This window comes from Gallinula chloropus (assembly GCF_964237585.1).
Source record: "Gallinula chloropus genome assembly, chromosome: 24".
In the NCBI taxonomy this organism is placed as follows: domain Eukaryota; kingdom Metazoa; phylum Chordata; class Aves; order Gruiformes; family Rallidae; genus Gallinula; species Gallinula chloropus.
Genome location: NC_140109.1, coordinates 7,744,444 through 7,758,631, shown reverse-complemented (window position 1 = coordinate 7,758,631; position 14,188 = coordinate 7,744,444). Strand labels below are relative to the sequence as shown.

At 50.7% G+C, this 14,188-nt stretch overlaps 2 protein-coding genes across 2 annotated transcripts; both read left to right on the top strand.

Annotated features, from left to right (window-relative positions):
- Positions 1 to 658: 658 nt before the first annotated feature.
- LOC311200755 (olfactory receptor 14C36-like) lies at positions 659 to 1,582 on the top strand (the record flags this gene model as incomplete). Its single annotated transcript, XM_084275052.1, has 1 exon — positions 659 to 1,582. The coding sequence occupies one exon, from the start codon at positions 659 to 661 to the stop codon at positions 1,580 to 1,582; it is 924 nt and encodes a 307-aa protein (XP_084131178.1).
- Positions 1,583 to 11,212: 9,630 nt separating this feature from the next.
- Positions 11,213 to 12,136, top strand: LOC311200672 (olfactory receptor 14A16-like; the record flags this gene model as incomplete). Its single annotated transcript, XM_084274956.1, has 1 exon — positions 11,213 to 12,136. One exon carries the CDS (start codon positions 11,213 to 11,215, stop codon positions 12,134 to 12,136), a length of 924 nt encoding a protein of 307 aa, XP_084131082.1.
- Between the last annotated feature and the right edge of the window lie 2,052 nt (positions 12,137 to 14,188).

The window sequence follows — 14,188 nt, the reverse complement described above, 5'->3', positions numbered from 1 at the left end:
GGTAGATGAGAACCTATTTCTCCCCTCAAGACAGTGCAGGTACAACTGGATTCTCATTAAGATTTCAGAGCATTGCTTGAGTTTTCACACACAGAGGTTCCCAGGGCAGTGCCCTGATGCCAGGAGGGGTCTGCAGAGCAAAGCTGAGCACAGGGAAGGTTGGATGAGGTCTGTGAGCACAGAGCAGGAGGTGACATGGGAAAAGAGAAGCAGCTACAGGGATAGATCCAGGCAGCAGAAACAGAAGGAGATGATCCCAGAAATGCTGTGGCAGTGGGGATTTGAGAAACAAACCTCAGGTACAGTCAGGAGAAAACCAAAGCTCCAAAGCTCTGCTCTGCCCTTGGGTGAAACTGGAGTGACAGTGCTGAAAAGCTCATTCCTATCCACAGGGGATTTAGTCTGAGATCACATCATCCTTCTATTTACTGACTGCTGCCAGGCAGGACTGAGTTCTTGAGAGCCACAGCTGACCCTCCTCCCAGCAGTGGCACACTCAAGCCAGCACAAAGCAGAGCTCCAAAAAGGGACCTGCCAAAATTCTCCTGAATCCAGAGAGTCAATGTGAATTGGAAGAGGATTTCTTCAAGAAAGATTCTTTTTAAATTTCCTCTGCTTTTTTCCTCCTTGGACAGGTCTTTCCGCTGGATGGCAGGAGATGTCCAACAGCAGCTCCATACACCAGTTCCTCCTCATGGCCTTTGCAGACACACGGGAGCTGCAGCTCCTGCACTTCTGGCTCTTCCTGGGCATCTACCTGGCTGCTCTCCTGGGCAATGGCCTCATCATCATCACCATAGCCTGTGACCACCACCTCCACACCCCCATGTACTTCTTTCTCCTCAACCTCGCTGTTCTTGACCTTGGCTGCATCTCCACCACTGTTCCCAAATCCATGGCCAATTCCTTGTGGGACACCAGGGCCATTTCCTACACAGGATGTGTGGCTCAACTCTTTTTCTTTTTCTTTTTCATCTCCACAGAGTACTGTTTTCTCACAGTCATGGCCTATGACCGCTACGTTGCCATCTGCCACCCCCTGCACTACGGGACCCTCCTGGGCAGCAGAGCTTGTGTCCACATGGCAGCAGCTGCCTGGGGCACTGGGTTTCTCTATTCTCTGCTGCACACAGCCAATACATTTTCACTGCCCCTATGCCATGGCAATGCTGTTGACCAGTTCTTCTGTGAAATCCCCCAGATCCTCAAGCTCTCCTGCTCAGATGCCTACCTCAGGGAAACTGGACTCATTGTGGTCAGTGCCTCTTTTGCTTTTGGGTGTTTTGTGTTCATTGTGGTGTCCTATGTGCAGATCTTCAGGGCTGTGCTGAGGATCCCCTCGCAGCAGGGACGGCACAAAGCCTTTTCCACCTGCCTCCCTCACCTGTCTGTGGTCTCTCTGTTTATCAGCATGTGCATGTTCACCTACCTAAAGCCCCCCTTCATCTCCTCGATATTTCTGGACCTGGTAGTGTCATTTCTTTACTCGGTGTTTCCACCAGCAGTGAACCCCCTCATCTACAGCATGAGGAACCAGGAGCTCAAGGATGCCGTGTGGAAACTGATGACTGGATGTTTCTAAGCAGCAATAAACTGCTCATCTCCTTCTGCATATCGCTGGTCATGGAACTCACACTAGGACCAGTCTGTATTTAGTAGGGATTTTTAGGTGCTGTGGGGCTTTTTCCCTCTATTTTTTCTCTGATGTAATAGCACATTCATCCCATTCCTCATGCAGTATCTCTGGTCTTGTTTGACTCAGACATGGCAGCAGAAGAAACACGCCTCTTCCCCTGTACCTGGCTCACCACCAGTCTACCTCTTTCATCTCCCTGGTCATTCAGGTGTTTCCACCTCTCCTGATGGCACAGCCATGCCTAAGGCCATCTTTTCAGCAGACTGGCTGGATGTATGCACTTCACTTTGATCACAGGATTCCACCTCCGCTTGCTCTTGGACATTCAGATGCTGCTCAGCTCTCTGGTTCTTCCTTTGAGTTTCAGAGAGTTGGAAACGTCCCATCTCTCAGAAGTCTAATGAACTGTTCTGTCAGCAGGTCAGTGTGTTGCTAAGTGACCTTTCTATGTATCTGATTCAAACTGCTCTGTGAGAGAATCTCCTCTGGAAGCTGACCCCCTTCACACGCTGCTTGGCCGTAGCAGGCAGCTGAGGAGAGAGATTTCATGGTTATTGAACTGGATCATGTTTAACTGCTGTTTGTTGTCAGAGAAATCTGTCTGTGCCTGTGAGCACAGATGATGCCAGGAAAAGTGTTGTGAGCCCCAGGAGGCCAGTGAGGGAACTGCTGGGCTTGGGGAAGAGCAAGATTGTTTATGCAGGGTTGGATCTGAAAAGACTGCTTTTCTGCGTGTCCAGATCTCCTTAGGAGACTGACACCCATTGCATAATGTGGCTGTCACTTCTATCAACTGAGCCATGACAGGAAATAGTCGTGAAGGGAAAATATCCTCCATTGTAATATTCCTTTGAACTGTTCATCATTAAATACCTAACTGTAATCCAATTATTTGTAGAAGTCTGGATTTTTTTAATGAAAAGGACTTGAACAGATATGCTTTTTAAGGCTTTCTGTATTTCCATGAGCTCCATTGTATATTTGCTTCTGAGTCCACAGACCCCAGATACTAAGAGAAGAGTGAAGAAACCTCTTAAAATGTCAGTCAGACCTAATGCCCAAAGAACCTTGAAGCGTTCATGGGCCCTACTGTGAGCCATTGCTGACAAAGCCTCCCCATGAACATCTTACACCTCACAAGTGGAGGCCATGAGGACAAACCCAGGCAAAGCACAGGCAGCTCTGATGCTGAAGACTTCTTGGCTTGGTCTGATGAAGCAGAAATGCCAGTGCTGACCCCCAGCCCCTGGGCAGGGAGATCCTGACCCCTCACCTCTGTCTCAGGGCTCTTACATGAAATGTGGGGAGTGTGATGCCAAGGGTAGGACAGGGGTATGACACATGGATGCCTCCCTACTTTGAGTTCAAGGAGGCAATGATGTTCCATGGCCACAAGGACAATGTGTCTCCTCTGAGGCCTCTGCAGGGACATCAGCCACAGCCAAGGGCTGTGATCTCATTTCTATCAGGTGCTTTCAGCCTGGATAACACCCTTGACCTTCTGCACCACAGCCCATGTGACACTGCTCCACACCTGTGCCAGTTTCCCTGCAGGCACCCAACCCCCTTCTCCACTTTGTTCTCACCCCACGATGTCCCTGCCTGTACTGCTGTCTCTCCCTCCTCGCCAGCTGTTCCCAGATAAACCAAGCAACCAGCTCATCCACACTTCCTCCAAGTAACTCCAAGCACCACAGCATTACCCTCAGAACGGCATTTCTTCATGCTTATAACCCATCTGCACCTCTAATTTTGATTGCCATTAATTTGAAAAGGAACTTTCAAGCTCTCTGAGCTACCCCTACACTCTCCTCAGACTCCCCTTCCCCAGGCTAAAGAAGCCCGGGTCTCACAGCCTCTACACACAAGACCCCTAACCCTATCTTGGCAAAATTTCCCTCAACCTCGTGACAGTTTCTCCACATTCATCCTGACCGACCCCCCCACTCCTGGACACTCTGCTGGTGTCCACACCAGTGCTGAGTCAAACAGTAAGTGCCTTTGCCTGGGTGGCCATACTGCTCCCAGTGCTGCCCAATGTGCTCATGGCCAGGTTTCTGTGTTGCAGCTCCGGATGCTGTGGCATCCCTCAGAATGCCCAAAGCCTGCTCCTTGACACTGCTGCTCCACCAGTCATGTCTGAATTCCTTTGATGAGGTTTAACCCTGCTCACTGATGATATCATCATGCATGGGAGATTCTTTTGGGCAGCTGGCGTCAGCTGCCCTGGCAGTCCGCCCTCACAACAACCAGTGCTCCCTGAGCTTACTTTCTGGTGGAGCAGCATGTGAATCAGGAAGGGCCTTGATGCTGTGCAAGCACTGGGCAGCAACGAATAAATTATCATGTGTCACCAATGCTGGATTGGTCACAAAAGAGGACGATGTGTTGGTTCTACCCCTGTTCTGGTTATCCCCTGATGCAGAACATCACAAGATCAGAAGGAGCAGATCAGCTCTAGTTTGAAAAGTTCTTGAGGTTTCTCTTTGTAAAACCATGGAGGTTTTTACCAGGGTCTGGTGGAATTGAAACTCTGTTGTGTCAGTGGTTAATGTGTGCATGTAGAAGCCTCAGGTGACTTGTGGTGCCTCAGCAAGAGGCATTAAAGGACATGATAGAAAATAAATAGAGGAGAGAGTGTTGTAAATGCTTGTGGTGGTTCAGCCCCAAACAGTGGCTGAGCACCACACACCACTGGCTCACTCCCAGAGGAGAAAGAGACAGAGCCTCTGTCGGTTGGGATAAGGAGAGTTTACTGAAAAAAGCACCATGAAACTAGAACAATAAACAGCCCATGACACTCATACCCGGTGAGAACACAGAGTACCTTACCCACCTGAGGATTACAGAGTGCTGCAGGACAGGAGGGCCAACCCAACACCACAGCTGCACTCAGACTGCCCTGGAGGCATCCAGGAGTGGTGCCCAAACCAGCTCCTTTATGGAGAAGTGATGTCAGGTGGTGTGGAAAACAGCCAGGGCTAACTCAGCCTCCCCAAGCAGCCAGCACAGAGATAACTGTGGCCTGACCAGAACCAGGACATTATCCACCCCTTTTTGCTCACCATCTACATCATACCCAGATGGGTTTGCCTCTGCACTCCCAGTTGCTTTGTTTCCATTGCTGCAACCACTCCCACAGGGCAAAGGCCACCATCCAGGAGTGAGTATAGGGGTAGAATTTTGGCCACTTTTCTCATTTGGAAATGTTTAAAGCCAGCTGGATGGCTTTTACCTCTGCAAACTTGCCCTCTAATCTTGTTCATCATATTGCCTGTTTACTTCTTGCAAAAAAAAGCTGAGCAGTCCCTTCAAGAGGATCACAGGCACAATGACAGTCTGGTGGGCTGTCTACTGGAAACTGGTGCAGCATTCTTCCTGGAGAAATCTCTTTTTGTAACTGTTTTTCTTTGCAGCTTGTTCACTCAGGATTGGAGGTGGGTTTCCCATCTCACCTCCTCATGTCTTCACCATGGTCATGCAGAGAGAACCACAGGATGCCTCTTGGTGTGTACTTTTTTCTGGAACAGGGGAAGGCCTGCTTTGGATAGCTCTTTGAGTTGCCAGACCTCTCAAGACAGCTTATCCACAGCTGAGACAAGGGAGGAACAAAGACAGTCTTCAAATAGACCGAGTTGGCCAGACACCTCAGCCACTGTTGGTGCTTCTTCCTTTCCCCAATCTATTACTGCCAGTCAGTTGGCATATGATGCTGGTACACTCCACACAGACTTACACCACATGGGTGAGGAACATTGGACTTCATCAGGAATGGTGGGTAGCTGCAGATCATCAGGATCATAATAATTAATCCCTCACATGGCTAATCCCCTCAAATACTGCATATTCTGCTCTGTGGTCATGCACTTGCCTGGCCAACACATGACATCTTCACTGAACGGGTACCTTTCCCCCACACTTGACAGAAGTGGCCTCCAGAGGCTGAGGGCTTGAGACTTCTTTCCAATCACCTTGTCAATGACTCCTTCTCTGAACAGGGATCCCAGCTGCTTGGCCTCCCTGCCTTCAAATTCCAGGCTGTGTGCCCCATTGTCCCAGAATCGGAGTAGCCAGGTGATGATGTGCTCCCCTGGAAGGCAGCTGAAATCTTTTCTCATTTCTTCCAGCTCACTCATGTACAAGGGTCAGGTTATAATGCTCACTCCTGGAGGAGAAACAGACAGACCCTCTGTGGGCTGGGAGGAGGACAGTTTACTGACAAAATCACTGTGAAAAAATGATAACAGCACATCACAAACTACACTCACATCCAGTGATAACAGAGAGTACTTTACTGACCAAAGGATCACAAGGTGCTGCACAATGCAAGGATCAACCAAATACCCCAGCCACTCTCAGACTGCCCTTAAGGAACCCAGGAGTGCCCCTCCCCAACCAGCCCCTTTTATGGGGGAGTGATGTCAGGTGGTGTGGAAAACAGCCTGGGCACACTCAGCTCAGCTGTGCTAACTCAAGTCACCACTGCTGGCTGCTTGGGGAAGTTAACTCTTGCCTGGCCAGAAACAGGACAGCTGTGCATTTGATCTCCCCTGTCTGTCACATATTTCTACCTGTCCAAAGTCAATTGTCCGCGTAGGAAATCATCATTCCGACAGTGGATCTGCACACCAGTGCTTCTGGTTGCTCTCTAGATTCCCCTTCCCCTTCCCCTTGGACCATTCAGACACCTCCCAAACATCCAGCTACTGCTCTGAGTTTCAGGGAGTTAAACCCTTGCCTTACTGGCAGTTGTCTGACTCATTCTGTCTTTAGCCAGCTCTTGAGTTGTGGTGATTTCACAGTCTCCTTCCTCATTAAACATCTCTCACATGGTTAAGCTTTGTGGCAGGTGAACCTCATTGGTGGAAGATTGCACTTGGCACAGAGTGAGGAGTGTTTAATTTAATGGTGAATCTTGTCAGGTTTCTTCTGTTGGTTGGAAAATAACTCCCTTTGTGCTGCCTGTGTGCAGCCAGTTCTCTAAGGAAAGCAGGGGAGCTGGTACAGAGGGGCTGTAATGCCCGACTGTGGAGTGCAGCAGACAGACCTGATGTAAGGACAAGGGATGCAAGTCCCAGTTGGCTGGTGAGAGTCATGGTGGGCTTGTGGAGATGTGCAGCAAGGTTCTCCCCACTTTGTCAGACCTCAGGGGGCCATTTTTCAGACCAGTCCAGACCTCCTTAGGAGGCACCCTGGATCAATCTCAGTCAGTTTATCACCTCTCCTCTACAGTGAAAATAATAACCTACACCCTTAAAAAGAAATCAATTTTACTCTGAGCTCCCTTTGAAACAGCTTTAATGATCTGTACATCTCTTGAAGACTTGAAGATAATTACACAGAGAGACATAGCTCGTTAGTGCTTGCTTTTTAATTTTTAATGAGCCCTGGGGTGCATTTGGTGTTGAGTCCTTGAAGCTCAGGTACTGAGAGGAGATTACACAAAAAACTCAATGCCAAAAGCAGAAGCCAAAATACTCTGAAGTATTAATGAGTCCCTCTGAGAGCCATTGCTGGCTGAGCCTCCCCAGGGACTCGTTAGAACAGGTAATTGGAGGCCATGTTGGCTGGTAGGCAAAGGCAATGTACAAGCAGCTGAGAGGCTGAGAAAGCCCTGGGTTGGTTTGATGAAGCAGAAAGGCCAAGCCCTGACCCCCAGCCCAGGGAAGACAGGTCCTGTCCCTCAGGCATTGCTCAGAGCTCTTCCTAGGGCAGCACAACGTGGGGTGTGTGATGGAAAGGACAACGGGATGAGAGTACCCAGACTTACCAGGGGTGTGTCAGGAGACACCGAGCCCCACCCCAGTTCCTTAGGACAACGTTTCTCATTGTAGGTCCAAAGCCCAGCTCCATGGTAAAGAAAGAAAGAGCAGGGAGACCCTCCATCCCCTATCAGATTCAGGAGGAGACATATCATTGAAAAATGAGGACAAGGCTGAGGTGCTTAATGAAATCTTTGCCTCTGTCTTGAGTTGTACAGAGGACCAGTTGTACAGGGAGAATCCAATTCCCTGAGCTAGGAGACAGGGACAGGGAGCAGAATGACCCCACCTCAGTCCAGGAGGAGATGATCCTGCTGCTGCACCACAGAGATGTGCACAGGTCTGTGGGGCTGAATGGGATGCTGAAAGAGCTGGCGAGGGGGGTTCACCAAGCCACTTTCCATCAGTCCTGGCTGACTGGAGAGGTACCAGCAGACTGGAAATCAGTCAACATAACCCCCTATATAAGAAGGAACATAAGGATGATCAGAGAAATTACAGGCCTGACAGTTTGACTTCAGTCCCAGAGAAGCTGATGGAGCAGATCATCCTGAGCAGCATTAACCAGTTCAAGAAGAACCCCCAGTTGATCAGGCCCAGTCAGCTTGGGTTCATAAAGGCAGGTCCTGTTTGACTAATTGGATCTCCCTGTATGACAGGGTGACCTGCTTCTTGGACAAGGGAAGGGCTCTGGATGTTGTCTACCTTGACTTTAGCAAGGCCTTGGACACAGTTTCCTACCACCTTCTCTTAGAGAAGCTCACTGCTTGTGGCTTGGAAACTGTGGTGGTTTAGCCCCGAACAATGTCTGAGCACCACATGCTGCTCACTCATTCCTGGAGGAGAAGCAGACAGAGCCTCTGTGGGTTGGGATAAGGACAGTTTACTGACAAAAGCGTCATAAAAGGGGAACAATATCAGCCCCAATTGCACTCACACCCAGTGACAGTACACAGTACCTTACAAACCCAACAATAACAGAGTGCTGCACCATGCCACGACCACCCCTCCCCAACCAGACCCTTTGACAGGGAAATGATGTCAGTGTCCTGATTTCGGCTGGTATGGAGTTGATTTCTTTTCTAATAGCAGATGGAATGCCATGTTTGGGAGCTGGGATGAGAGCAGTGCTGATAACACCCTGATGTTTTTGGTTGTTGCCAAGCAGTCAAGGACGTTTCAGTTGTTCTTATTTCCCTACTAAGGAGAAGGAAGGGGACACAGCCAGGACAGGTGACCCACACTGGCCAAAGTGGGTATTCCATACCAATTACATCATGCTCAGCATAAAAGGGGGGGCTGGTGGGAGGAGGGGGAGGCAGCTCCAGGACATCTAGTTTTCAGGAAAGATCAGGGCTGCACAGCCTGAGTTGGGTGCTTTGGTGAGAAACTGCATTGTGTATCAGCAGAGCCAGAAGTGCAGGAGCTGCAGCTCCTGTGTGTCTGCAAAGGCCAGGAGGAGGAACTGGCTGGTGGAGCTGCTGTTGGACATCTGCTGACTCTGGGTGTGGAAAAGTTTTGAGAAGTAAAAGACAGGAGTTAGGAGAGATTTATGACAAGGAAAATTAAAATGCTGGATTTGTCTCTCAAGCTCTCAAGTGTGTATGAGGAGCAGAAGCCCCTTCCATGGGCTCCCAAAGAGTCATTCCTGGACTTCAGTTGTGGGTACAGGCAAATGGGGGTGACATACATTTTCAATAAGATGAAGTCCCCTCTCATGGAGAAGGGGATCTTACAAACTCATCTACAACTCCAGTAATTCCCATGGGAGCTGACACCAGCAGCTCCCAGACAGAAGGTGCCTATTTGGTGCCCACCAGAACCAGGGAAAGAAGAATCCCAGATCCAGTGGCTCTGAGGCAGACGCAGGCCAGAGCTGTGTTCCCTTCCAGCCCCAGGGCTGCAAAGCAAGGATGAGGGGTCTGGAGTCAGTCGACTGACTCTCTTTCACAGGGGAAAGATTCCCCTTCCTGTTGCTGCCTGGGGGTCCTGTCACATCGGGAGACAAGGAAAGGAGATTGTCCTGCCCAGCTCTGGTTTGATCAGGAGAAAGCTCTCTGCTGGTCAGAAGGATTTCTCCCCAGCTGAGGGAGGGAAAGTCAGTAAGAACTTCAGTGTCTTTCGAAGTAGATTCCCTGGAGCTCCAGGGAGGAGCCCAGAGGGGACGGAGGGTATGATGTCTTCACCTGCTCCTCTGCTGTGAGCTGGGTAGGGCTCCTGGGACAGTGGGAGCTCATGGCAACCCAGCAGCCCTGAAAAGTGACAGCTCTGCCCAGGAGCAGCTCCTCTACCAAGCACACAGGGCTGGGGACACTGCCTGTAGGCACCGAGGGGAGACCTGTGAGGCTGAGAGAGCTGATGGATGCTGAGAGCTCACTGGAGGAGAAATCTCCACAGCACTCTCCCTGGTATGTCTGTGGGTGCAGGGCAATGCAGGTTCTGTTCCTGGAGGGATCTCCTAAAGCTGGGACATGGGGCAGTGTGTGGGGTCTGTCAGGAGGACAGGTTCTCTCTAGGACCAGAAAGTGCTGCCTGGAAGAGATGCCCTTCTACCCCATCAGAGGGACAGGGCAGGACATCTGTCTTCTCCTGGGCATGGCTGCAGAGGTGTGAAGCAGCGTGTGCATCCAGGGGTGCCCAGGGCTGTCCTTGTGAGCAGGGTCCCTGCACCCCAGGGCCTGTGTGCTGGGTCAGGGACTCTGCTGCTGCCAGGCTCAGTACTCAGCCTGCCTGCTGGGCTTTCCACAGGAAGGACCTGTGGGTTGAAGGAGTCACAAGGTAAGAGCAGCGTAAGTTCCTTCTGCAGTAAGACAGTGCTGCCTGGTCAGCTTTGCTCCCAGCTCCAGCTGATCCTTGAGAAATTCCAAAGGGAATTTGAAGAACAACATCAAGGAAACGTTTTCCTGTAGGTAGAGTCTTTGCCTTGACTTTTCCTCTCCTGTGTGCTGTGCTGGCTGTGGTGTATTAGAACTAATTTCTCCTCTCAAGAATGTCCACATCAGAGGATTTCCTGAGCCCTGCACACACAGAGGTTCCCTGGGGCAGTGCCCTGATGCCAGGAGGGGTCTGCAGAGCAGAGCTGAGCACAGGGCAGGTTGGATGAGGTCTGTGAGCACAGAGCAGGAGTTGACATGGGCAAAGCGAAGCAGCTGCAGGGACAGCTCCAGGCAGCAGAGACATTGTCAGGGAGGGAGAAAGAAGGAGCTGCTCCCAGAAATGCCCTGGAAGTGGGGATTTGGGACCTCCCGGACAATCCCTGCAGTGCAGAAACTGGTGTTCAACAGAGAACACCAGGGAGTGAACACAGTGTCCAGCACAGGGCAGCTGAGACCAGGGCTGATGGACAGAGCAGCTCTCCCAACTCAGCACTCAGGGGAAGGTTTCACTGGCACTGCAGCAGCAATGTCAGGGGGTTCTGACAGAAGGAACACTCCTCAGGTACAGGCAGGAGAAAAACCAAAGCTCCAAAGCTCTGCTCTGCCCTCTGGTGAAATTGGAGTGACAGTGCTGAAAAGCTCCTTCCTATCCACAGGGGATTTAATCTGAAATCACACCATCCTTCTATTTATTTACTGCTGCCAGGCAGGACTGAGTTCTCCAGAGCCCACAGCTGACCCTCCTTCCAGCAGTGGCACACTCAAGCCAGCACAAAACAGACCTCCCAAAAGGGGCCTGCACAAATCTTCCTCAATATAGAGAGTCAATCTGAGGGTATTCCCTAAGAAATGGAAGAGGTTTTGCTCAAAGAAGAGTTCCCTAATGAATTACTGTGCCATTTTCTCCTTGGACAGGTCTCCATACACACAGAAAGCAGATGTCCAACAGCAGCTCCATCAGCCAGTTCCTCCTCCTGCCCTTTGCAGAAACACGGGAGCTGCAGCTCCTGCACTTCTGGCTCTTCCTGGGCATCTACCTGGCTGCTCTCCTGGGCAATGGCCTCATCATCATCACCATAGCCTGTGACCACCACCTCCACACCCCCATGTACTTCTTCCTCCTCAACCTCTCTGTTCTTGACCTTGGCTGCATCTCTACCACTGTTCTCAAATCCATGGCCAATTCCTTGTGGGACACCAGGTCCATTTCCTACACAGGATGTGTGGCACAACTCTTTTTCTTTGTATTTTTGATCATTACAGAGTACTATATTCTCACTGTCATGTCCTACGACCGCTACGTTGCCATCTGCCACCCCCTGCACTACGGGACCCTCCTGGGCAGCAGAGCTTGTGTCCACATGGCAGCAGCTGCCTGGGGCAGTGGGTTTCTCAGTGCTGTGCTGCACACAGGCAGTACATTTTCACTGCCCCTCTGCCATGGCAATGCTGTTGACCAGTTCTTCTGTGAAATCCCCCAGATCCTCAAGCTCTCCTGCTCAGATGCCTACCTCAGGGAAATTGGACTCATTGTGGTCAGTGTCTGTTTAGCTTTTGGGTGTTTTGTGTTCATTGTGGTGTCCTATGTGCAGATCTTCAGGGCTGTGCTGAGGATCCCCTCGCAGCAGGGACGGCACAAAGCCTTTTCCACCTGCCTCCCTCACCTGGCTGTGGTCTCCCTGTTTCTCAGCACTGGTGTGTTCACCAACCTGAAGCCCCCCTCCATCTCCTCAATATTTCTGGACCTGGTATTGGCATTTCTTTACTCAGTGTTTCCACCAGCAGTGAACCCCCTCATCTACAGCATGAGGAACCAGGAGCTCAAGGATGCCATGTGGAAACTGATTACTGGATATTTCTAAGTAGCAACAAACTGCTCATCTTCTTCTGCATACCACTGGCCTTCACTTTGCTCACAGGTTTCCTCCTCTGCTTGCTCTTTGGTTATTCAGCTCTGCTCAGCTCACCAGTTTCTGCTTTGATCTTCAGAGACTTGGAAATGTCCCATCTTTCAGCGGTCTAATGAACTGTTCTGTCAGAAGGTCAGTGTGTTGATAACTGACCTTTCTATGTATCTGATTGAAACTGTCCTGGGAGAGAATCTCCTCTGAAAGCTGACCCCCTTCACACGCTGCTTGGCCGTAGCAGGCAGCTGAGGAGAGAGATTTCTTGGTTATTAAACTGGATCATGTTGAACTGCTGTTTGTTGTCAGAGAAATCTGTCCGTGCCTGTGAGCACAGATGATGGGAGGAAAAGTGTTGAAAGTCCCAGAAGGTCAGGGAGGGAACTGCTGGGCTTGGGGAAGAGCAAGGTTCTCCAGACAGGGTTGCATCTCATGACACTGCTTTTCCTGCCTGTCCAGATCTCCTCAGGAGACCTCTGGACCAGCCCCCATTGCAGCATGCTGCTGAACTTCCTTCCATGATCTGAGATGTGACAGAAACATTTTTAACTATGAAAAAATCCTCCATTGTGAAACTCCTTTGAAATTTTCATCACTCAAATAAAACCTCTCCAATTAGTTAAACCAGTTCTATTTATTTTAAAGGCAATTACATGGAGAGCCATGCTTGTAAGGGCTTTCTGTATGATTAATGAGCCCCATGGTGTCTTTTCTTCTGAGTCCACAGACCTCAGATACCAAGAGGAGAGTGAAGAAACCTCTCAAGAAGTCAAAGTCAAGAATAATGCTCAAAGTACCTTGAAGCATTCAGGAACCCCAGTGGGTGCCATAACTGACAAAGCCTCCCCATGGATTCATTACAGCAGACAACTGGAGGCCATGAGGACAAACCCAGGCAAAGCACAGGCAGCTCTGATGCTGAGGACACCCTGGCTTGGTCTGATGAAGCAGAAATGCCAAATGCTGATCCCCAGCCCCTGGGCAGGGAGATCCTGACCCTCACCTGTGTCTCAGGGAAGGACAGTGGTAAAAATCATGGTGACCTCCCCTGGGGTGGGTGCAAGGAGGCAATGATGCTCCATGGCCATGAGAACAGTGTGTCTCCTCTGAGGCCTCTGTGGCAGTGCCAGCAGCAATAGCCAAGGGGGCAAAGACCTCATTTCTATCAGGCCCTTTCAGCCTGGCCAGCACCCTTGGCCATCTGCACCACAGCCCATCCAACAATGTCCCATGCCTGTGCCTGTTTTCCTGCAGGCTGCAGGCATCAAAACCCCTCCCCCACCACATTGTCACCCCATGATGGCCCTGCCTGTTCTGCTGTCTCTCCCTCCTTACCTGCTCTTCCCACAAAGATCTCGTTTCCATCAGGTGCTTTCAGCCTGGCTGGCACCCTTGGCCATCTACACCACAGCCCATCCCACACTGCCCTCTCCCTCCTCACCAGCTGATCTAAGAAACAAAAAGCCATCAGCTCATCCACACTTGCTCTTGAGTGATGTTTTGCACCACAACACTATCCTCAGATTGACATTTCTTTCTCTTCATGTCAACTCTGACCTTCAAAGCTGTAGTTTCACATGGACTTCCTTTCTTGTTTTCTTTCCATGTAGCACAGAGTGGGTTTCCCTCAGCCTCCCCTTCCCCTGGCTCAAGAAGCTGGGTGTCTCAGTCTCTCCACACAAGACCCCTGGCTGTATCTGGGCAGAGTTTTATCTGACCACGTGACAGTTCCTCCCCTTCCTCCAGACCGGGGAGCCCCACACTGGGACTGACTGCTCCAGACTTGGCCACACCAGTGCTGAGTCCACATGGACAAGAAGGGCCCTTGTCTGCGTGGCCACACTCCTGACAGTGCAGCCCAATGTGCTCATGGCCAGATTCCTGTTCAGCACCTCTGACTGCTATGGCAGCCCCTGGAATGACCAAATTCTCCTCCTTGCAGCCAGTTCTCCACCCGTCACGTCTGAGCTGCCTTGATGTGGGGGTGTTGTGCTGGAACCTTTTCTCATG